Genomic DNA, 25,585 nt, shown 5'->3' on the forward strand with positions numbered 1-25,585 from the left:
TTGACTTTGAAGAGCATATCGATATAAATTGGATATAAACATGTAGGTGTGCTTAAGTATAGGAATTAGGGAAAATAATTAAACACTAAACGAGGTGACATATATTTTATGTTGTTTTCATTCTCTATCATGAGTAGAATCGTGACAGTGTTAAGACGTTTCGTTTCTTTCCGATATTTCAAGTTTCCATATTATGCGTTTTCATAGACAATATAACAGTGAAACACATATTTACATGCGGGGATCAAAGCTTTCGCTTTCTAGCAGATGATCCCGGAGCCTTTGCCTGGAACCTCTTCCTCGTTTTTTCGAATTACTTTTTGATGTGCTATTTTTCTGCTCAGTATTTCAACACCATCTCCACTTTCCAAAAATATTTTAACGCATACACCGTCGGCATGAGACTGTACATCAATTACATGTAATTCACGCATAACATTTGCCATTGTTCTGTAAAATTTCAGTTTTATTTTGTATAATTTCTTTACTCTTTTGCTTCCGTCATCATATATCTCTTTAACAATTAAGGAAAACCGCACAGGCAACATACATTTCTCAAATTGTACACCCGATGGGGTGTCCGCAGCGTCGTTGGTGAGGGGGGGGGGGGCAGTCATATTTATTTATCTCTATCAGAGCACATCGGGACGTTCTTGTAGACGTTTATACCCTCAAGAGCATCAGGACACCGAGGATTTTATAGGCGACGCGCTGATTGGCTAATCGTAGGGGTCATGCTGAGGTGACCCCGAACGGGGCATCGTTAGGGCTTGTATTTGAGCGCAACGTTGAGTATCGTAGTGGGAGCGTAATTACAAGTCTAATTTTAATTAGATTGGTCAGATTACCTAATAAATATAGTTCTAGCAGATAAAGGCATGTTTGTATATTGTGATTATTTTTTTTTATTTTAACCAAACCAAAACAAAAGATTTTTAAAACAGTTATTGTTTTCCAATTAGTTTAATGCCTCATGAAATCACTTGTATACTTATATGTGAAATCAGCTTCTGATATTTTCCTGAAGATATCCCATATATCTACAAAAAATGCATATTCTTGGTTAAGTATAGATAGGACACATTATATTGTGAAAGTTTGCTCATTTCCGATTTTATTTTTCTCATCGTCCCAAAACCAACTGAAGCATCCATAACAAGGAACACGGCGGAATTTGAATAAAGAGTCTTAAATGACAAGCATAACAAATCATGCACTCGTTTCAATATAATATGACCTGAGTTTATGAGCTCCTTTACGAGTTTCGCAAGATCATGTTTTGCGATCACATTGGCTTTGCTTATTTAAAGCAAAATTTCCACTAACTTTAGTCTTCAGAGTTACCATACACTATAATGCTAATTGAGTCTTTTCTGTACCTAGAATGTCAATTTTCTACAACTTCGATCAATTGCAACAGTACATAGTGTAACTATATACCTAGCAGAAACCACAAGTTTTCTTGCACGCAGTCCTTAAAAATGGATTTGTTTCGCATTGGTTATTTTCCTTCCAAATCTCACATGCCAGTCTGCCATTGTGTCGCATCTGTGCGTACTTCGACATGTCCTCACACGGCTCTGTAAAGGAATAATATCAACTGTACATTGGGATGTCTCAACATACATACCCATAGCGATGGGTACTTGGATAAACCTAACATGTTTACTTATTTAATTTGTTATGCATTCTTCGCTAACAAACACGTTTTCATTGAAATTCTATATACGTTGCACACATGTAAATACACCTGCGATCTTTGATAGAGATATCGTTTCAAACTTCCTGACTTTGTTGTCAATCGACAGAGTTTTAGATTTATGTGATTTTATTATGGTTCTAAACCCAAACTTATTTACATGATAAAAATGCGAGTCTCATGAGAATTCTTTATAGGACTACTCACCACTGTGTTCCCCCTCGCCCTCTTCCCCTGGTTCCGCTGTAAAAGTACAAAAAAGCACGCACTTTATACTAATTAACACGTAAATTATTTTCACGGTGTACCCGGTATACATTTCACTAATCCATAAAAATGCTAGTTGCTCAAAAACTTTGCAAAAAATAGCACAAGTGCCAATTCATTATAACTCTTAAATGAAAAGAGAAAAACTAACCCGCCAAAAGTTAATATGCGGTTAACACGACAAGTATGTGCATACTTTTCCGGGTTTTGTAGCATGGGCGTTATTCTACGAATGTTATTATAGTTTGTATAATTGCTTCTCATCGATCTATGGTTACAGAACAATTAGGAAACGCCAAAATCTCCGTGATATAAAATAAGCTTAGTGTACCAAACTACGTTTTTGTAAGTGCATAGCAAACTCTTTTCAATCATAAATAAAATGTTAAGTGAATATTTTTCATATTCCCGTTCAGACATTACAATTATTTGACTAATGTTGTTTGACTTATCAATTTGATCACTTCTAATGGTAACTATCAGCCGTTTGCATCACTGAAAAGTCATAGGAAGAAGAGTCTGCTTATTATTTATATTTAAATTGATTTTATCTTGTGTATTTTTTTTCTTCTATTTTTTTTAATGACGTGACTTTATTTTTTTCCTTAAAGTAAATACGTACGTGTACATAGCTTGCATGACTTCCTGCAGAACTTGTGCATAAACTTAGGGTTAGTATCGCATTCTTTCACTTCATACCAATAGTTACAGTGGTCTGTGGATTCGATGTTCACACAAGGGATGACACCCTCTCCTGCAAAAATAAATACATGATGTTTTCAGTTTCATTTACATACCAGCATACTGCGTCTTTATCAAATTGTGAAACACAACACAGGAATTATATAAAGATTGTTCTTGCATTTCGAAATATCAAATTTAGTATTTACAAAAAACCATCAACAATTGTATATACATTGAGATCTTATAAGCTGCTATTTTATTCTTAAGAATCGTGCAACTATAAATTTACTGCAAAAGATTGATTAATTTAGTTTAATCTATGCTTAATCAATAAAGGTCTAAATTATCATTATATAAATAATGGCAAATTTGAACTCTCTTTACTTTCTTCTCGAAAATAAATCAAAATCAAACCACAAATAAATACATCAAGTTTTATCTGGCCAGTGTGGTGAAATAAACATATTTGTGGGTTGATATAAACGTACTATGTGTATTTCGTTGCTCCTTTGGGTATCTTGATACTTACCGTGACATAACCCTTGTAGCGAGCAGGTTTGGCCTTTCAGACAGTGGGAACAAGGTTTCCCCTTGAGCCAAGGAAATACACCATAGTCATTACCTCTGGATACATAAACATAAACAACATTGAACAACAAAGTTTTGAAAGCAACCTCTGAATGACAAATCAAAACCAAAAAATGAAAAAGATCTTGGCAGTGGTACCGTCTATTTAATGTAGAATCTCTCTAAATATGGTGGGCGATAGGCCAATTTTTACCTGGGTCCGAAATTTAAACTTTCTGATGACATGAGTATTGCATGAAGATTATATGACACAACAGTGCATGTTGCAAATGTCTAAAGTAAATAGTCGCTAGAATGATTTATAAAAAGAAATGGTGGTCCATTCACATGAAAATCAAAACATAATGAAGATACTAAAGAGAAACATGTATGAGGAGGCGAAGAAAATGGGATTTATTTCATTAGCAACTACCCTTACTTTGGGTCGTAAAAGCAGCCGATGTACCAGGCGTTAGGGATGGTAGTGGCTGGATCCCAAGGGACATGAAAGGCAGGACAACGGACCATGGCACATCCTACCTTCCTGGTATCAGCCCAAACCAACTGAAATACAGAGTGTATAACTATAAACCGCTGGCATGTTTACATGATTTCTTTTTATTATCACAAGTCACCAACAATAGTTTCGGTATCCTGTCAAAGAAATTGACCTCAAATGAAGCAAATATTGTTTAGAACATCTTTACATATAGGAAATTGAAAGGACTTTTAACGTAAATGTACTTGTCAATGAATAAAACTAATATAGCTGATCAATAAACCATTTTTATTATATTAGTTTTTAATGTTGTCTTCTAAAAGATGCTTCACCGCCGACGGACCATAAACGATACTAATCATTTTAACTATAATTGGTGTTTAATCGTGTAAATGTATGTCTAATTAACACAAAAAACAATACGAAAAATTTCTTTTGCCTTTGGTGCATGCGCAACCAGTATTATGCTAGGTTTACACTATGTTCCCGGCGACCACGGTAGCCCCGCTTGCCCGAAACGTGGTGTGCCGTGGAATTTTGGCTATTTTTGTCTGTGTTTTCAAGTTGAGCTAGGTCTTGTGAAGTTTTGCCACGGTCTTTTACGGACTACGTGGTGGGTCGTTGAAATAGGGAAAGTGCTGTTCCCGAAGGTTAAAGGTACACTACGGCTTTAGCACGGTCTATCAAGGCTACCACTACGTTCTCTTTAGGCCTGTTACGATCTGATGAGGTCTGCTACGTTTTACACGTTTTGATCAAGCTCCGATACGTTTTTCACGGTCTGCCAAGGCTTACTATGGATGAAAGTCTGATGCCGGGCTTTTTTGAAGCAAATGAAACAATATCTATTGCTAAAAATGTCATTTCAAACACGCTTTAATTACAAAATGTGTTCAAAGAAAAAAAATCTTATACATTTGGTATAAATATAATTATTATGGCCAATAATTTTTTTTCTGTAATGATTTTCACTTAATCTGCCTTTTGCAATAGTAGCTTCGGTATAATTTGATGGTTTAAATGTGTTTGATAATGACTAATTGTATTTATTACCACAAATAACCCCATGAAGAAGGAAATAATTAGTACCAGGCCAGGTAATGATACTCCATCATATATTGCTTGCAACGTAAGACCGTAATAAGACGTAACACGCCGTATCACGTCGGGCTTTCAACCGCTACAAGCCGTGATGTGCCATGACAGAACGCATCGAAACGGCTATCATCCACCTTAGCATGCCATCAAAACCTTGACAAACCTCGACAAACCGGCACAAAACGTGCAGCAAATCTGCATCAACTGTGATAAAACGTGGAAAACAGAACGTCGCAAAACTTGAAATCACCGTGAGATTCCGAGGAACGTGCTTGCTGTCCATTCCGCCATGGACTGTCTGGAAGTTTTGTTACGGCCTCGTACGCACTGTTACGTTTTGTTACGTCAATCCCGTTTTATTACGTCCTGTGGCGTTCACCATCTGTACCGTGACTGCCGTGGCAAATGTTTTGACAGCTTAAAAATCTGGTACGGCATCCACGGTATTCACGACCGCTTACGTTTGTCTATCACGTCCTTTTGCGCTGTCTCATGCACGTTGTCTCGCGGTCACCACGTTTTGTCCACGGTGTTCTGAAACGGGGCTGCCGTGGCCGCCGGGAACATAGTGTAAACCTAGCATTACATTCCACATAGGACACAGTGCTACGGATTTTTTTCGGGATGCAAATAAGTGTTTTTTAGTTGTTTTTTTCTTCTTTAGATAATATAAGTTCAAACTTTTCAATGGTGGTAATGGTGTAAAGTAAGTAATTTTAAAAATACATACTAAATCGCCTTCTCCTGTATTTGATACAGAAAATTTACCGTTTGTCAGCGGTAAAGCACCTTTTTAAAGACATCTGGAATTTCGCATCTGTATCGTGTATACCCGAAAATGAATTGTAGATATGAATATTATGGATATCAATACATCAATTTATAGATTCCTGTGAATTATGATTTATTGCCATAGTACATGCTGGTTGGTACAATCAAACCCGTGACATATACTTATACCGTACATGTATATTTTTTTCACATATCGAGGAAAAATAAGTTCTTACCTGAGAGAAATGACAATCCTGAGAACAGGATTTGTTGCCGTAGCGAAAGTACTGAATCTCACTATACCAATCGTCCATGGATTTGGTGATTAACTCCTCGTTGCTCGATTCGTCAGTGTTAAAAGCTAGATTTTCTCCACGACCTTTCATTTGATGTTCAAACGTACAGGACGAGATCCAATCCAAAGCTTCCTGTGCTAGCGTGTCATCCCACTCCTAAAGGTATAATTCGTTGCTGAGTTTGTCGGTTGATTAGATTAAGTCCGTGAATGCGACACGTTGCGTGTGTGAAATACGTGCATGTTTTGGGAGGCTGTGGTATATTCGTGATGTACTCTTTGTAATAGAGAACTGTTTCCCCTTTTGTAATTATATTTCAATGAAGCGTGCGGACCAAGCACACACCACTCGGTCACATTAACAGTATACATTTATATGTTTACGTTAGGTATATTACTTCGATGAAGTTTTGTACTCGGATGCAAGAACATAATTACTTTGAAGGAACTACAGAAATTGGTGTCATTTCCTTTTTACAGATATCGTATTTTTCATGTAGATATATATTTTCCAGAATAATAAAAAATATAAATACCAATTCGTTCATATTTGAGCCATGCTGTTTTTCTCTCATTTCATTGTGCATATCCAGGATAAATGTCTGTAGGCCTGGCGTGAAAGGAACCTCCACAGCAAGGGTCACGCCTATCAAAATGACCAGGATGGCACAGTGTCGCACAGGTGATAGTCTCATCGTCTGAAAATATCAAATTAACAAGGATAATTATTTAATACATCACTTAGTTACTGTTAACCAAATTATTATCGCGTGGGGTTAAATTTCGCGCATTTCGCGGGCAACATGAAATCACGAAAATAAATCGCCGTAATTTTTTTTCAAATACAGGTAAAGTAGAACCCACTAGGTCTCGATCGCGAAAGAGGTATGGCGCATAACGGCCGGTTCAACCTAAAGGTGACCGTTTTCAAAATCCAAATATAATTATCAAAATATGTAGGTTCTGAATATATATACATCACATCTGATATATAAATTATATGATTTGGAAAAAAGGAATTTGTTAATTGCAGTAGATTTGCGATTTGTGACTTTTGGTTGGGGTTCCCGTATTAAAATCCATATTTTACTATGGCTCATTTTATTCAGCGTAGTAAAATACATCTTTAATTCTATTCCCCAAAAGGGGTCCTTCGATGCGCTAGTGCCGAAAAGTGAGAAAAGCGTGATTGATAAAATATTTTTATTCAATACCATCCAGACTGTATGAATTAATGTCAAAACAAATCAAAGTATCAAGTTTGTGTAGCTCAGATGGTTGAGACGTGGCACCGTGAGCTGAAGGTTCAGTTTTCACATCACTGAATGGTTTGATTTTTTTTATTATTTCAACAAGCAACATAGATCCTTTATTTTAAAGTGACATCAGTTAAATAAAATCACAAATAAAGATGATGAAAAAAAATAATTGGAAAAAATCCTTATAATAATCTTTTCACTTTTCACTCTAATCACTTTCATAGATCTCGTGTAAATTGATAAACTTTAATTTCTAATTAGTTTCAGCATGTTTTTAAGTGATATGTTTTTATCGCAAAAGGCTGGTGTGGTGACCTTTTTGTGCTGCACTTGTAGTGAACAGTTATAGATTAGTTGTGCTCAAAGATAGTATGTTAAGTATGATATGTGCATTAAGAAAGATAACTCTTGACAAGTTTGGACGACAAGAGATGTCTATGGACAGATGGTTTGGAGTGTAACAAACTCCACAGCTGATAATGACGAGAGAAAAACCTCACCGAGAACTATTAATGTCTGTGATTCTGATTGTCAGGGAATTAAGATGGGTGTGTACATGATTATTTTTCGTCTGCTTAATTTACAGCAGGGTAATAGTTGTCTATGTAGTGTTTCCGTTCAGCTGTGAATGAGCTTCAAAATTTATCAATTTTTCAAGTTATTAAAGTATCTTTGTTTCTTACACTGTTATTTGCCAATTTTCATTTTAAGATTATTTTTCTTTTATAAATATGATGTAAAATGGATCTCTTTTGTGATATCACTTGCAGTTTAAAATAATGAAATCGAAATAACTTTGCGTTTGTGGTTAAAAAATATCAACCATATAGTATCCCGATATATATACTGCATATATATAGCTATTTGTTTAAATATGTTAGGAAAGATACATGCACATGTAATCGCGATTTCAAATTCCTAAGGATTCTTTTCGCAAAAGCTAGACGGGAAACCCTACCTGGCTCTATGTAAAGTATTCGGAATAATGAAAAAGTAGTCCAGTCCAGGCTCAGTCAATCGTCATAGTAAATAAACGTGAAATTCGTATGAATGCCAAAAACACCAGCTTGCGAAATAAAAAAGTATGCAATATGAAAAATTATTTACAATTTATAATAGATATATGAACACTATATTTCATTCTTTCTGAAAGGGACGGCGGATAGTAATATAGGCGTCAAATTGGAAATAAGCATTTCAGAAGAAAGTCAGTTCGTATGAAAACATTAGTTTTATAAATACTACGTGATTTGCAGTACTATTGCTCGTGACACTGACTTTCAATGAATAAAAAGTTGAATTAAGTACAATTAAAGTAATGATTGTGGTATATACATCTAAAAAAACTCCAAATTTTACAGTTCGCAAAAGCAATCGGCGTTTAATTAATAACATAACACAGCTGAACCAGTTCGTTGGCTGGCAAAGCTTATAGCTACCTTTATATTTTCTGTAATTTTCTTTCGGTTGTTTTTGTAAAATTTAGCATTGGGATTTTCCACATTTATTTTTCATTAGAAAAAAATAAATAATTTGCTGTGTCAAATTCAATTCCAAATCATTTGTTAATAATAAATTCAAAGACAACACTTATAAAGATAATTAAAAGTATTTTAAAAGAATACCGAAATATTATTATCAATTACATAGCTAATGAAAATGCACACCATTCCAAATTTGTACTCAGTGCGCTTCTTAGTTTTCCATTCCATTTTTCGAAAAAATATCATTTCCAGATGTGTTTAATCAGAGTGTCTTAAAGACAACAAAAGACACGATACGACATTAATCATGGTCCCAATGTGAATCCTGATCAATTAAAATATTATGGTTATTATCATCTTTTATCACAAAGTATTTTTTCCATTCACCTTTCTGAACAATACGTAGATGAATCTATGATCTGCTAAAATAAAAGCGACAATGAAAATTAGACTTACCAAAAAAGAACTTGCAGAGGTTTTCACCTCTTCGTCCCACAACTCTTCAGTAGTGTGACTGCCGAGATTGCGCGAAGTCAGTCTTTTATATCTCAGCTACAAGCCCAAGCATTGCGCATGTTTATGCCACTCAACCGGCACGTAAAGCATTTTTTATACTTTTCCTGTTGACATCAGAATCGAAAGACTGCGCACGTACAAAGCACCCAGAGAGCCGTATAATGAAGGTGATGCAATCTCTAAGACTACTCAGAAATCAAATGTCACTTTCGCGTAAATGGTACCACAATTAGAGATATCGCTTAATTTGCGGAGAGAATAATTATTGCAAAATTATCAGATGAATGTTCCTGAATGAATATTACGCCTTTATCAGAGCAGAAAGTTGGTGCCATGGTAGCTATAGTGAGAGAGGAAAAGTCATAATTATTTACGTCGAAGATAGTTTAAATAACGCCCAGGGGATAGTTGAAATAGTACCACAATACGGGTGCAACACGTACATAAAATCAAAATATTTTAGCAAATATTAATCCGAATTTCTGTCACTATCTATACACCTCTAAGCCATGATGAATTCAAGGTCCAAATGAGGCCGTTGGCAGGTACAGTTTGTTACGGTAGGTTTGTGATGTTACTCTGTGAAATCCGCCTTTGCTACAACCTTAAGAATTAGGCTTCAGGTAATTTTAAAACTTTTTTTTATCTCCCAGCTTACATTGATGTCCTGTTTGCATACTGTTGTGAACTTATTTTCTAGGTGGAATGCACCAAATAAAATGCAAATATTCCTTATTGGTCAAACTTTGTGTAAAATATAGGTTAAAGTAACCTATATTTTCAAAGTGATTTATATTTTAAACACTACATCTTTCTTATATAAGGGAATCAGAGACTTCAACTTGTTCACTTGTTATTCATAGTTAACTGTTCTAACTTTATGATTGGACGATTCCAAATATTTCTTCATGAGTGAAACACTGACAATTATTTTGTCTTTGAGGTAAGTCTGTCTCCTCAGGGTATTGAGCCCAAATAATTTAAGATTATTTAACATCTGGTTAGAATCAAGAACGGAATTATGTTAAAACGTTCATTTCCTCTCCTTCAGAATTATATAATTTAGAATAAAATATTTCCATATAAGAGGCCACAGTACGGTGACTTATTAGGTTAATGACTGGGAAGTATTAATTAATTAGAGCATACACCCTACATATTCATGTATCAGACGAACCCAGTCAAATGATCAGTACATTAGTTGAAAATGTCAGACTATAATCATACAAACGTATTGTACTATTGCCCGAATTCTGTACCCATATGACCCAGAACAAATCCATGACATTTGTGTCCATGCTCACTTGCCCTGTCAAGTTATGTTTGAGAGCTGATTCCATAATAATGACCTTTTGTGAATTCAGTTATGTTTGCTGTGCAATGGGTATATAGTCCAATATCAAAGTCCTATGGTAAGAGTGCATAGGGATCAGTAACACACCTCAGTGATTCTTGTGTACTAAGAAGTTTTTCGTGATTCTGGACTATCCCGACCTGGAATGATTGTCAATTAATTTAAAGTAAAGAAATTCGCAAATTATGATACTTTCTCACTTTCAAGTATCTTGGTATTTAATTTGTTTATTGATAAATGAGGGTAGCAGTCATGAAGAAATATTTTTCAGAATGAATTCATGTTTATACTTTAAAATAAGATCTGGAGAGGACTTAAATAGGCGTAGCCTGATGTCTGATCCTATTGATGTACATGATGTCAATAAAATATTGTTGAAATTGAAAGAAATATTTTTGCCCCTGTGACCTGAATGAATGCATATATATATATGTCAAGGTAATTCATTTGAACAAATCTGGTAACTCTTAATCCTATCATCTAACTAATCAACTAATATCATGTCTAAGCTTATCAAATAATTGTTAAATTTATTTAATCCAAATAACCTTGAATGGAGTTCAATTGGTACATTCAGTTCTTTAACCTTGAGCATAATTTATATGAGGTCAGGTCTCTGGAATATGCCAAGTTAGAAGTTATTAACATTCTTTACCCTTTTTGACCCCTGCCCTGTGACCTTGAATGAAGGTCAAGGTCATTCATTTCAACAAACTAAAGTCTTTCGACCCAGTATACTACGTCCCATTACAGAAGGTAAATTAAATTATTTCAGAAGTAAACAAGAGGCCTTAACGGTCACCTGGGCCTGGCACCATAAAGCTATTCTCAGACAGATTTTTTACTCAAGTATATGATTTTACATAGCCTTGCATAAAAAATCTGTCTGAGAAAGTTTTATGGTGCCTGGCCCGGAGTTTGAATATATAATGAAACAAATTAAAGACATATATAAACACTATATACTGGGCTTTGAAGTTGGTCAGTGATTTTATAAATTTGACTTTTTAGTCTATGAAGAGTATTTGCTTCCATCAAACCTTTGAACTTAGGAAGAATTTTTTTTTGAAATTTGAGTCATTTTTGACCCTGTTTGGTCCTGCATGGTCCCCAAGGGGGTCAGCAAGCACCGATATGGATGTTAAAATGCTATATCTTAGGCTAATAATTCTAATCAAGTTTGACTCATTTCCTTTGAAAATTGAGCAAATAATGTTCATAAAATAATGTGTTTTTCGTATATAAACTAAAAGGAAACTTGACCCCCTCCACAGGGGGTAACATGAGACTCCAGGGTCATATGATTCACAATTTTTTTAAAACACCTTTCCATCTATAAAGAGTATTTGATTCTACCATTTCCAGAATTTCAGAAGATTTTTGAAGTTTTAGCCTATTTGACCGCTTTTGACCCCACCCCTAAGGCCCCTGGGGGTCAGTCTTAGAAAATTTGTTAATTGGATTTAATGGCCATTTCATGCTGATAATTCTGACAACATTTTACTCATTTCCTATTACAAATAACCAATTAATGCTCAAAAATGTGGTTTCGCTATATAAACTATAGTAAACTTAACTCACTCCCCAGGGGGAAAGGAGAGACCCCAGGGTCATATAATTCACAAATTTTGTAAAGACCTTAAGACCTTTCTATCTATGAAGAGTATTTGATTATATCACATCTGTGAGTAGAGAAGAGGGTTTTTGAAATTTTGGTCAATTTTACCCCTTTTGGCCCTCCCACAGACCCTTGGAGGGTGGGGACCATATAATTCACAATTTTGATTGGCCGTATGCCTTAGAAGGTTTGTGCAACATTTCATTGAAATTGCTTTAGCAGTTTTGGAGAAGAAGTCGAAAATATAAATTATAAAGGACATACGACGGACGAGGAACGACAAGGGACAAAAGGCGATTAGAATAGGTCACTTGAGACTTCGTCCTAAAAAAGAATCATGGTGACAGTAAATGTTTTCAGATTAAGTTTACTGTTCCCTCTTTATCAATGTATGTCTGACTGATTGATCAATTATGTGAAACCTTGATATTTTTACATACATGTTCCTTGGAAAGTTGGCAGACAAATGTAATTACACAACCATTATAGTAGTCTGTCTTGTGCTTATGTCATTTCCATTAAAAAAACAAAATTGTCTCAGGAAATGGTGCAGTGACAGAAGAATGCATGAGAACAAAATTTAATCAGCACAATGTAAAATTGGGAACAAACATGTACACAATATTCAAAGTGTTTACATCTGTAATCTTGTTCAATATATCTCTCGAAGGTATTACTTTGAACAATCAAACCAGAGACTAAGTGGATTAAGTTTTGACATCTCTTTATTTTGTAGATATATCATGTATAAAACATGAAAATCAATGGTCTATAATGATCCATCATCCAGTAAAATGTAGGCATCATGATTATCATTCTAACATGTTTAAATGTTGCTCAGCACCTATTGTGTTACAGTACGGACACAGTTCAATGACACAGTACTATATGGTCGCTGTCCGTAAGTAATTTACAAGGCACAGATTCTGCGTAAATAAGTCCTGCACCTCGTGCCAAGCTTCTTTCTGTACTTCATTCACTCTTTCCAGTTCCTTAACTAGTTTAGGTTCTCCAGCGATAAGACTTCCATGGACCTGAGTGAACAAAATATTAAATGAGCAGAGCATGAATGAAATGAATAATGAAAAATGAATTAATGCAGTGTTTTTATGTTTTTTTGTTTTCGCAATTTTGTTTAGGAAATCATGATGTTCAGTAAAATATTATTAAACAAACAGGTTTAGTACAAATATTTATTAATAATTTGTTTTGGACTCGATTCATTTGCTGCCTAAATGTTTACTCTCTTATTATTCTAAAACTTATTATAGCTCATTATAAAATTACTGAGGTGAAAGAATTATTTATTCATATATATAACAAAAATATTTTAGAATATTATTTGACCACATTTCTTTTGGGAAACAATCCTAGGTACGGTGTAAGCTTTAATATCTGATAAAGAGTTCATTACACTACATATTTAACATGTTTACCTGTAGAAACAACCCCAGGTATGCGTTGGCCAGTTCAAAGTCCCTCCTGGAAGTGAGTACATAGCAGATAAAGCTGAGAAAACAAGACATCAGCTCCAGGGATCCCCCTCCATCAGGTTCTAGGGAACGTACCTCAATGTCAATGGCCGATGGACCAAGCTTCTTCATCATCACCAGTGTCTGTTCAACTGTAAAATACAAATAACTCTTCATTATCTGTGTATCACTATACAGTGGTATATTTAGATCTCATAAATGCTGTATACTAAAAATCAATTCTTCCATTTAATGTTTGATCAACCAGTAAAAAACTTAGGAGAAAACTTAAAGGGAGACAAATCATTTAACTAACAATTTGAACAACAGTAAGTCAATTTTAATTTGCAAAAGAAATTTCACTTTGGTGAAGTGTTTGGCAACAGAATTTCACAAACCAGGTGTGAACCCTGATATTTACATGTAAATATTTGCAAAATTTGGGGGAAGTAGTACAGTAAGTTTTCATGAAAACTGGGCAATTTTGAATTGTTTAAGACTAAAAATGTAGCCTGCAATATTTTTGTATTTAGGTGTATTTTAAAAATATATTCCCTGGCAAAGAAGCAAGATTGAAGAATATTAGTATATTTCTCTCAAGATATTTTCTTACAACTGTATCACAATATCTTGTTTGTATCTCATTCTGGAAGCCCATGTGTTTCCTTTCTAATTATAAAGTTTTAACAAGATTATAATTGAGAGATTTTGGACATAACATCATAGACGATAGCAAACAATAACGCAGTATATATGATTCAATGGCTTTATGATACATTTCCACTTACAATCGGTGCCCTCGGCATCCTGTGTTAGTGCTTTGCCAAGCATTGATAGAGGCTGAAGGTTTCCTTTGATGATTTTAGATGTATCCTGGAACAAAAGTAAACTTTTTTTTAAATAATGACCACATATTAACAACTAGACTTTTGTTAATAACAAACACATATTTACCCTAATTTCCACCCTGGTGATCCATGCTGTTGATGTTAAGTATTATGTAACTATGGGGTTTAGGGGAAGTACATGGGGCGTTAATTGAATACAATGTAAATGAAAGTGAAACACTTACCTATAAAATTTGAACGACAGTGTTTTATGAGAAAGGAATTATATTTTTATATATATTTTCATATCAAAGGTTTTCATCCTTCTGTAAGTTATAAATACCTTTTCTTCATCAGCTTGTGCTTCAGCGAACTTGAACTCCAGCCCAGCCACCGTAGGTAGGAAGAAAGGGGCAGCTTTGGGAGCCTTTGGGGGCTCTTTTGGTTTGTTTCTCCTCTACAAACCAAAAAAGAATATTATTGTTACCAGTAAACATAATTAATGGAATATATTTACGGGTTTCCGAGCTATGATCTATAAGAGTTACTTCCCTTAGTTCCTTGCACAGTATATTTAATACCTGGTACAATGTATACAGAATTAGACTAAGTTTACTTTTCCTCTGGAAACAAACCTATTACTTTTATTCTTTCCATCAAAGACAGTATAAGAACAGGTTAAAAGTAAGAGAGGAGATAAAAATGACTTACTCTGATGGTATCTAGATTGAGAAGGTTCTGCCATCTAGAGTTTGGTAGTAGTGACAAGGTTACTAACTCATCAGATATCTGTTGTGGGGATTTAAATTCTGTGACATCATCGTCTGTCTGTTCATCCTCCTCCTCATCAACGTCACCTGGGGTTAAAAATCATATAAACTTTAATTAAGAATTAATTAGGCTGATTCATTAAAGATACTCCAAGGCTGACAGAGCATAAATGACATTCATCATTTGAACAGGAATTGGTGTTTAATCATGTATATATCTGTCTAATTAACACAAAAAAATAATTTAAAATAATTTGTTTTGCCTTTGGTGCATGCGCAATCAGTACTTCATTCCATATAGAATATAGTGCCACAGATTTTTTTCGGGATGCAATTAATCATTTGTTATATTTTTAATTTGAAGTAAAATTAGGAGCTCAAACTTCTCAATGGTGGTAATGGTGTAAAGTAAGTAACTTTTGTAATTGAAAAACAATACTAAATCATCTGCTCCTGTTTTTGATAGCGAAAAAATATCAATTGTCAGCGATGGAGCATCTTTAATAAGTCTTATATTTAATTAACTTAAAATCAATTCAGTTCAATTCTCCAATCATGCAGAAATTAAAAGTTGGATAACTTGTGTCCAATCCATAGGAGTTCTTCAGATACATTAATATGTGTTTAAATCAAATCTGTAAGACGTATGAACTTGTTATCCTCATATACAATTCTGACAGATATCTGCACCATGGAACTGATAAATAGAAATCAATGTATATTAAGTTGTTTTAGACTTACAACTTTTGTGCTTTAACATAGAATGCATGATGAAATAGTTTTTAAATTGTTTAGACTGCAAATAAACAAGATATAGATACATGCAATTAATTATGATACAACATTTACATACATTTATCTAGCTTCTGCTGAGGCTCATTTATACCTGCCCTGATTTCTAATTATAATTTTGATTATGACTGTACCTGTTGTTTGTTTACTAGTGGCAGGCATAGCTAAAGTGTGGGGTTCAAAGTCCGCAGGGAGAGGCTTCAGAGCTACGTGAGAGAAGAGGGTGAGGTTTGACCACAGGTAAACTCCTATATCATCCACATGGGCGGTCACCAGGAAATCTCCTGTTGGTGACATTGACAAGGTTGTTACGGCTAAGTCTACTGCAAAGCAGTCAACCAGTCTGAAACAGACAATTATGATCTAAATTCCATATCACAAAAAATGGTATATTTTTCAATTGCATAATCTGTGTAACAGATAACTAGTTACATGTTGATAAAATGAAAACTTTTCATTCACATGAATTTTGAATTTTGGATAGCTTTACATAAAATTTTCATGCAGAACATCTGGATGTTTTAATTGTTATCAATATATGTAAAGATATATGATTTTCATGATCTAGGGTGTAATGATTCCTTCACCTACCTGCCTGTTGGCATGTCCCAGGTACGTACACTGCAGTCCATGGACGATGTAATCAGCCAGCGAGAATCGGAACTAAAAGTCTGCAAATAGTAGACGCAAAGTCAAGACAAAAACGTTACTAAGGAACATGAAGTGTACTTATCTACTCTTGTACTTATGTGACTTTGTTTATGATGCTTACTGAAAGGTATGTTGGTTAAAATGGCTTAATTTGTCTGTAAAGGACATGGACCAGCTCACATCAAGTCAACAGTTAGTGCTTTCATTTTATCTTTTATTGCAAAAAAACATTGTGTGAAACTCGAACTACATTTCTGTCAAATTTAATGACAGATGAAGATACTGATACCTATATTACAATACTTGTCAGAGTCAGGTGCAGCAGACATAGATAGGAAAGTTGAATGTGTACATATAATCATGTTGTTGAATTTTATCAGTGGTCACTTACCATATCAGTGACGCTGTTGGAGTGACCACTAAATGTTCTGACCACTCTCTTAGTGTCAATGTCCACTATAAGTATACGGAAATCATCTTGTGATACAGCCATCATTGAACTGAAAAAGAAAAGTGGACAAGGACATAAAAACAAGAAATCAGTCAAGAGATGTTATCACCCTGTAGAGTTGATCAGAACTGATGCATATTTGGTGATATGGCAAAAGAACTAGTACAGTCCTGTACATACTAACCTATTTTCACAGGGACTTATTTTATGTTTTCATGATTCACAATAATTTTAAGAATGATTTACAGATTTTATTTTTAGTTTTGTGAATCAAAGCCATACATGATTCAATGTATCTGTAATGAAAAATATATTCCAGTAATTAATGTTCAAAAATTCTCAAGCCTGCAAATTTAAACAACGAATATGTGGAATTTATTTGCATAAGTATAATTAATGACTAAAAATGTTAATATTTATTTATACAACAGTATTCAAGTTCAAAACAATCCCATGGTCTCTGACTAACAACCAAGAGGTGGAGCTCTAAAGGTAGAATGTCAGAAATCTAAATCATTAGACCACCGTGGTCCTTTGTCAGACTATTACAAAGGAATCTGTAACAATTTATCAAATATTACAACATGTACAAGCCTAAGGAAGGTGTGGCTCACCTTTCTTTGTGTAGACAGATTTGTGATATTTGACTTTTAAGCTGAAGACAATTGAGGAGTTTCCGATCTTTAAACTTCCAGAACTTGATGTCCCCTGTGCCTCCAGCAGTGATCAACATCTGGTTGAGGCCATCTATAGCCACGCCTCGTACACAACAGTCATGTGCTAAAACAATTTTTTTAGGTCATCAAACTGTACCAATGTAAACTCAATGAATTAAGCCTTCAGATTGAGGTGGGGGGGGGGGATGTGTCAGTTCCATCATTTGTACAATTTTGAATCCCCATCCTATAAGGATGCTACCATTGCATTATGAGTGCTTTCCCATGCTTAGTTGGAGAGAAGAAGTTGTTTATATGGAAATAGCCAAATTGACCCCTTTTGACCCCGTCCCTCAGGCCCCTGGGGGGGTCTGCCCGGCCATCATTTGCATAATTTTGAATTCCCACCTTATAAGGATGCTACCATTGCATTATGAGAGTAATCTCATGTTTATTTGCAGAGACGAAGTCGTTTATATGGAAATAGCCAAATTGTTTTGGCCCCGCCCGTCAGGCCCCTGGGGGGTCAGCCCCATCATTTGTACAATTTTCAGTTAGTAGCCCATAAGGATGCTACCAGTAAAATTTTGTTGAAATCCGAGCAGCGGTTATGGAGAAGAAGTCGATTGTTGACGGACGATGGAAGCCGGACGCCGCATGCCACCCATAAGCTCACCTCAGTCCTTCAGACCAGGTGAGCTAAAAACTCTTAAAATCTGATTACCAAAAGTACTTGATTGGTATGGAGATTTTAATGAATATTATGAAGCTTTATATTGCTGTAAAAGTGGGTATTTTTATGCGTCAATTTTTTAGTGGAAGTAAGTGTCAGCGGTGTGATTTTCGAGCTGTGCATCTATAGCCGAATTACTCATGTCAAAAAATGAATTAAGCAATTGCTTACATATTCATGCATACATATATTTTCAGTAAGTAGCCCATAAGGATGATACCATTCAAATTTTGTTGAAATCCGAGCAGTGGTTATGGAGAAGAAGTTGATTGTTGACGGACGCCGGACATCTGATGCCACAATATCCCATAACCCCTCGGTCCTTCAGACCAGGTGAGCTAAAAACTCTTATAATCTGACTACTAAAAGTACTTGATTGGTATGAGATTTTCATGAATATTATGAAGATTTATATTACTGTAAAAATGGGTATTTTCACGCGTCAAATTTTTAGCGAAGTCAGTGTCCACAGTGTGATTTTCGTACTGTGCATCTATAGCCGAATTACTCATGTCAAAAAATGAATTTAGCAATTGCTTACATATTCATGCATACATATATTTACAGAGATTTTAAATTAATGAAAGCAAAATAAATTAAAATTTTCATACCACAAATAATTTGGCTTTAACAGTAGTTGGTATAAACGGTCATGCTCACTATATATGTTAAGTATAAACTTATTTTCATTTACTGATAAATACTTTTTAATTTTCATAATATTAATGAAAAAGAAAAAATATAAAGAATTGTTGATCAGTAGAAGTTCCTTACCGGTTGGCTCCCCATAGCTGCCCCTGTGGATACCAGACTGGAGATTGTACTTGTCTACATGTCCTGTACTGTACGCGATCACAGTAAAGTTTCCACACGAACTGATGTCAACAGCCTACAATAACAAAAGACACATACACTTAACTACATGAAAGAAGTGTTACGTAAGTGCCTATTTTTTGCATTGCTGTGACACACCTGGTCTCAAAAGGTTAAAAAATCTCAACCAATGACATGATCATATTCCACAAGTTGATCCTCAATTATTTATCCAAAACACACCATGATCCAATACAAGAGTGGAAATTGGAATGAGATGACACATTGCGGTAGAAATAAACAATGAGGCAATGAAGTTGTTATTAAAGTGTTTACAAAATAAGGTTTTCATTTTACAGGCCACCTTTATTGTAAACCATATTATTTTTTTGATGACTTAATTTTGCAAATTTATCCCTCAGGAACTTTCCAGGCGATATGATATGGTTCTGCTGTGCTTGTGTGAAAAATATTTTCGCAACCATTAATTTTTGTGATTTCTAATTCCCTGCAAAACTAAATAGCGAGTGAAAACAAGTGTGCATACAGTACAGAATATGAGTGTATATATACCTGAGCTACCGCATCTTGCAATGCTGGGCTGTTGAACCTGTCATGTCTGAACCTGTGTTGGCCCATTGTTGATCTCTGGTAGCTCCATGTCGTCGCTGTACACAGACCACGATGACAGGCCACAATGTTATCCCAGTCACTTTGTCGACTTGACTCTACATTTATACGAATATTTTAATATTTTACACTACCAACTCTATCAATTATAACATTGTCAACACTAATTAATTATTTCGCTCACATCTGTCAAGTCTTCTGCATTCAATGATAACCAACCCAGTGTATTGTCATAACTCCATTCTGATCTACCAGAGTTACTTCCCTTCGTCTACACTCCGCATAAGGTAGATCAGAATGTCATAACTCATATAACAACATTTCCTTAAAGAATCTCCTCTTTGGTGCCTATGACAATTTCTATGATAATCAAAACAGAATACCCATATCTACTGTATGGTGTCAAAATAAGTAGTTTTATAAGCAATCAATACTCCACATAATATGCATGTACATGTATGTATAGATTTTATCTATATAATAGGAACTGTCGTCCCAGAGGCCAACTTATAACAAACGTCCTCAATTTCTGAAATGAAGGCAGGGGGAGCTTATTATCAATATAAATATATGAATAAACATTTTAAATTACACACATCTTTCATTGTATAATGAATATAGCCATCAAGTTTCCTTGAAATCGTTCCATGAGTTTGGAGAAGTAGTCTTTTCATCGTGTAACAAGGGCCATAACTCTGCAAGAAATGGAGGTCTTGTTCCGATAATCATTCTATTGATATGTTAATATGAAAATTATTACAAAATATCCTAGCAAATTATTTTTTCTAAGACAGCTAGAACATCGCTTGTCCATATGATAAGAAATCTTAATAACCTTATCAAAATTCCTACCTGATACAAACTGTGTGACGGGTGGCATCATATGTTTGTCTTTCTTTAGACCTGTCTTTCTCGTTTCTGTCTTGTTGTATGACGCTCGTCCAAGACTTTTATAATGTTTGTCGTGAATAGTAGAAAATGAACGCATGGTGCTGTCTTGGCCTGTGGAGAAGATGGTGTATTAATAAATTGACTGTCGAACCTATAAAATGTGCATACAGAATCAAGTACTGGCTTATTCAATTAATTTGTTTACTTGCTGTGTCAGTACACAGAATATGCATTCCAGAAGAAACAGTAGTCATACAATCTTTCTTTTTCAATAACTATTATATAACGTTGATGATACAGTGAAACCATGGTTGGTACGATTTTACAGCATCAATACCTGCACTTAGAATATTTTTTCCATCATTTCCGTAATGGCATAGTCTACTTGGTGGAGCAGAATGTCCTGATCTCTGGTTCAGGAGACGACCTCCACCATCTGGCAGGTCCATTATCCATACCTATCAAAAGGAGACACCAGATCATTATAACAATTAGTTAGGCTTCAAAAATTCATGTCTAAATTATAAACAAATACATTTTGTATTTTCATTCAGAAAATTCTGAATGAAATGCTTCTGAGATAAAATCACACAGATGAAGAAATTGACCACTCATTCTAGTACACACAGGTAACACTTAGTGACTTATGTTTATTGGTTTTTCTGACCATTTGGTATTACAGATTGGTTTGGTTTGATTGCTTAACAGTTAGGGTCATTTATCACCCTAATAATGATTTGCCCCACATGTATTACAAAAAGAAAGTCAACAGATCAAGATTGCCTGAACATAAATCTGCACCCTCAGAAAAACACCCTGACAGATCAAACTGTATCCTCAGTGTGTTTACCTTGAGAGAGTTGTCTGCCCCTGATGTAACTATTAAAGGCTCCGAGGCCACACACACCATCCCTGTGACAGAGGTGGTATGAGCTTCCCTAATCTGGCTACTCAGCTTCCGTTGTTCTAAGTCCCACAATGCCATATGACCTACAGCACTTCCTGTAACCATCACTGGATGTCCATCTGACAACAGCAGACAACAGATTAGTATCAATAAAGGTTTTAGGCAGTAACATCAAAATAAGAGGCTTAAGGGTCTATAACAAGTGCATAATCAGTTCTGATCTGATTCAAGATGTCACAAAGATGTCTCAACATTTTAAATTTAGTTCATGATTCCAACAGTTTCTCCAATGTCAGTCAGGATTAATATATGCATACTTTCCTTACCTGTTCTGAAACCTATACTGGTGACAGGGCCCCAGTCCTGACGAAATTTTATCACAGTTTCATCAAATTTGAGATTATGTAAAATAATCTGCCCATCATCCAATCCTATAGCAACAACATCAATAGCTGGAGACTGAAACAGTAATGTCCCTTTCTTCAAAACAGAATATAACAAACCTAAACTTGGTGAGGTTAAACAATATTACATTTACATATTAGTTTATAAACATATACATGTTAGTCAAATAAGTACAGTATAACTTGTTGAAACTGGTCCTTGTCTAATTCAATTTTCCTTCTTAATCCAGAAACCCGATGACTAGCCTATATAGCTATATATCGACCAAGTATTCTGGTTCCAGGGACATCTGGTTAAGACAAGTTACAATATATATACATCAATGGCTGTATTCAGGAGAACACCAGATCCTTACATCTGTATATCTATATAAGATACAAAATACTTGAAGTGTTGGACAAAACAAAACTGATAATCATTCTGTCAAATTTATTGATATACACTACATACTCTGTAACAGAGCTTATCGACAACCATTTTCATACAGAACATTCAAAATTTGTAAATAATGTTTACTTGTTCTGTAGCCGTGACCCCTGCATTCCATCCCTCAAACATATAAAGCATCTTATCGGAGCGGATGTTCCACAGCTGAAGCTTGCCCTGCTTACTGCCAAGCAGAATCTTATTCAGGTAGGTGCTGGGGTGCATCAGGGTGGTGACATAAAATGTGCTGTTGTTGAATGACATCTCCATGTAAACCACTGATAAACAAAATGATAAATAACATTTTGTCTCTGTAAACAACTGGAAATGTTTGTAAATATGTCATAATGCACAGTAATGAAATCAGAGCAGGATGTTGGCGACAGATGTGATGGATATGGATAATGCTTCATGTACTCCCCTCCACCCCCATTTTATAGTAATTGCATACATATTGTAACATTGTAGACCTCCTCTTGGTTGATAGATTAGGTGTCAAGGCCTATATACATGCATGTACAGTCAAACCTGCTGAAGCGACAACTTCTGTATAAAGATCACTTATCTTTATGAATAAGACCAGAATGCACTTTCACAGATGGTCCATTTCAACACAATTTAATTGACCTGTGTATATAGACTACTTGGCTATGTAGATCACTTTAAAACCACTTTTTTCATCACTTTGGTGGTCTTTATAGAAACGTTTGACGGTACATTCTCTATGCATAGATCAAGTAATTGATGTCAGTAAAAAACTAGCAATAAACATTTTATTTATAATTATAGTCATATTTGTAAACAAAATTATTTATGACAATATTTAAGTAAATCAAAACAGAGAATCTACAATTGTTGATTGTGCATGGTGATATATTTGAATGTGACAGTGTTTTTATACCTTCAGCATCCACATCCCAGACTTTAACTATGCTGTCATCGTCCACAGACACAAGATGTTCTCCAAATGGAAGTAACAAACGAATGTCTTTCTCATGGCCTTCATAAGTAAATGTCAACTGAAAAACAAATAAAAAAATTCTGACGTATTTAATTTAATTATAAGCAAGAAATAAATATTTATTAGAGTGTCTAATTAAATCTTTGGTCAATCTTTTTATCATTTCTATAATGTTTCAATACATTAAGTAGAAGAAAAATAAATTCATGTACAAACCTGTTTCCATCTTGTGTATGCTCGTATCACATTTTTACAACCAGTAAACACAAATTTAGAATCAACTGCAATACAGTTAATATCATCTGGATGGATATCACCTAAAATTCAGGAAAAAGTTGAAAATGTTTAAAAGAACTCATTTCAAAAACTAGTATGCACTAATTATCAAGATATTTGTATTTTAATATTAATATTATACTGGAAGATTAGTAAATTGTCTAAAATAGAAAATAAAAATTTATTGTGTATAGTAATATCTGCATGGAATTACATATAGATACACTTTCAGATAATAATATATTGCATGCATGTGACGCTACCCAAATTGGAATGCTACCCAAAATGCAACACTTTTAAAACATGTGATACATAAATTTCAGTTTACAACCTAAACTAATAAAACCTGTCCTGAACAAAAAATTAAGGTGCTGAATAATAACTGTGATCATCTTAATAAGTCATTTTCTTTCCAGTAGATTATTATCAGTATGTAAAAATAAAAACAATAAAATTGATAAAATTTCCAGGAAACAACGTAGTTGAATTTTCTTTAAAAGAATTCAAACATTTAACATCATGTCTGGGTATTTATTTAACAAACTATATTTCAAAGGTGTTCCATTTTGGGTATTCAAACCTGCTGAAACACATTATGCATGGCTGGACCGGGCAAGCTTCAAAGCTCTCTATTTATTAATGTAACAGGAGAGGAGAAAATATAGCGGCCAGACCGGGATTCGAACCTGGGACACTCTGAACACTAGCCAAAAGCTCTACAAACTGAGCTACCTGGTCACAGATGATCAACCCATTCCAATCCCGCTACAATAATTCATGCACTGTTGACAAGTAAACAAATCATGAAATTAAAACTGAAGGCATCAATTTGTTGAATGGCAACAGAAAAATCTGGATTCAAGCAAACGCTAGAATTTTTTTACAAATATCTTTAAAAAGTTTTCCAGTTTGGGTAGCGTCATGTAAATCTATTATTTGAAATAATGATTATAGATTATACACAATTCTAACTTTCTTTTGCAGCTACTAAATTTCACAGATTTGTTTCTAATCAAGTTCACAGAAATTAACTTTTTAGCATACAATATGAATGCTATGTAAATTAAATCATACTTACTGACACATACTATGCCGAGTTTCGAAACCTGAAAATAGAATTTAAAATATTAAATACTGACAACTTAAAATACCATCAGGTTTTGAGAGTAAAGAGATGTACATGTATAGTGCAGCTGTACATGCATTTTGCAATATTACTGTCACAGGTTTTCTTGGAGGATAAAACTTTGAAAACCAAAGCTTAACTATTTTAGATAAATAAATATAAATGTAACTGATCGAAAGTAGCCTACATTGTATACTATATATATAGGCTATATATATGTGTTCTACATAAAATATGCAATCATGTATTCCAAACTTACTAGTGTTTTTAATTTATCAGTATAATGCGTATTGACGCATACGATTACATCCATGAAACTTCACGCTAAAAAAAGAGAAATTGAAAACTGTTATATAGGCTCCAGTGATACATACGTTATACACATGATACGATTTCCCAACACATGTAACGACATAATTATCCTTGTGCTTTTTGTGATACCGGACTGCAAGAGGGACGTGATTGCTGACAAATCCGAGAGCCCGGTATCCCTCGAAGATTTTACTGGCCACTGGCATGTTTCATGAATTAATGAACCATATTTTCAGGTTTGTATATACCGTTATCTTCAAATAAATGCAATAATTGACTATTAGCTGCACAGAACATCAACAAATCCACGTGCGATACATTAACTAACGTAAAGTAGTTCGGAATTTTTCGACATGTTTTAACCTAAAAAGAATC

General features: G+C 34.6%; 2 protein-coding genes across 2 annotated transcripts; both read right to left on the reverse strand.

Moving 5' to 3' along the window:
* Window positions 1-955: 955 nt before the first annotated feature.
* Window positions 956-9,250, reverse strand: LOC138326325 (serotriflin-like). The gene is made up of 8 exons (XM_069272443.1): window positions 9,080-9,250; window positions 6,417-6,578; window positions 5,822-6,037; window positions 3,657-3,781; window positions 3,180-3,274; window positions 2,589-2,720; window positions 1,907-1,942; window positions 956-1,580 (listed from the first exon to the last, which is right to left on the reverse strand). The coding sequence occupies exons 2-8, from the start codon at window positions 6,573-6,575 to the stop codon at window positions 1,441-1,443; spliced, it is 903 nt and encodes a 300-aa protein (XP_069128544.1). The 5' UTR covers window positions 6,576-6,578; window positions 9,080-9,250; the 3' UTR covers window positions 956-1,440.
* Window positions 9,251-12,818: 3,568 nt separating this feature from the next.
* LOC138325545 (WD repeat-containing protein 36-like) lies at window positions 12,819-25,545 on the reverse strand. Its single transcript, XM_069271289.1, has 20 exons — window positions 25,273-25,545; window positions 24,851-24,878; window positions 23,713-23,813; window positions 23,437-23,554; window positions 22,626-22,813; window positions 22,031-22,163; window positions 21,648-21,823; window positions 21,135-21,255; window positions 20,759-20,908; window positions 19,850-20,004; window positions 19,238-19,352; window positions 17,689-17,854; window positions 17,015-17,123; window positions 16,564-16,643; window positions 16,107-16,315; window positions 15,122-15,267; window positions 14,754-14,867; window positions 14,372-14,456; window positions 13,548-13,735; window positions 12,819-13,145 (listed from the first exon to the last, which is right to left on the reverse strand). Exons 1-20 carry the CDS (start codon window positions 25,414-25,416, stop codon window positions 12,996-12,998), a joined length of 2,676 nt encoding a protein of 891 aa, XP_069127390.1. The 5' UTR covers window positions 25,417-25,545; the 3' UTR covers window positions 12,819-12,995.
* Window positions 25,546-25,585: the final 40 nt, after the last annotated feature.

This window comes from Argopecten irradians, chromosome 6 (assembly GCF_041381155.1).
Source record: "Argopecten irradians isolate NY chromosome 6, Ai_NY, whole genome shotgun sequence".
NCBI lineage: Eukaryota > Metazoa > Mollusca > Bivalvia > Pectinida > Pectinidae > Argopecten > Argopecten irradians.

Bases quoted from the DNA above. Each gene is read 5' to 3' on its own strand.
- LOC138325545 (XM_069271289.1), bottom strand. From the start codon at position 25,416: ATGCCAGTGGCCAGTAAAATCTTCGAGGGATACCGGGCTCTCGGATTT. The intron at 17,855-19,237 runs GTAAGGAACTTC...AAATTGTTTTAG, and splicing joins CAGCTATGGGGAGCCAACCG to CACATGACTGTTGTGTACGA. The intron at 17,124-17,688 runs GTGAGCCACACC...TTTCTTTTTCAG, and splicing joins ATCTGTCTACACAAAGAAAG to TTCAATGATGGCTGTATCAC.
- LOC138326325 (XM_069272443.1), bottom strand. From the start codon at position 6,575: ATGAGACTATCACCTGTGCGACACTGTGCCATCCTGGTCATTTTGATA. The intron at 2,721-3,179 runs GTAAGTATCAAG...TTATTTTTGCAG, and splicing joins GCTACAAGGGTTATGTCACG to GAGAGGGTGTCATCCCTTGT. The intron at 1,581-1,906 runs GTGAGTAGTCCT...ATTCCTTTACAG, and splicing joins GGGCGAGGGGGAACACAGTG to AGCCGTGTGAGGACATGTCG.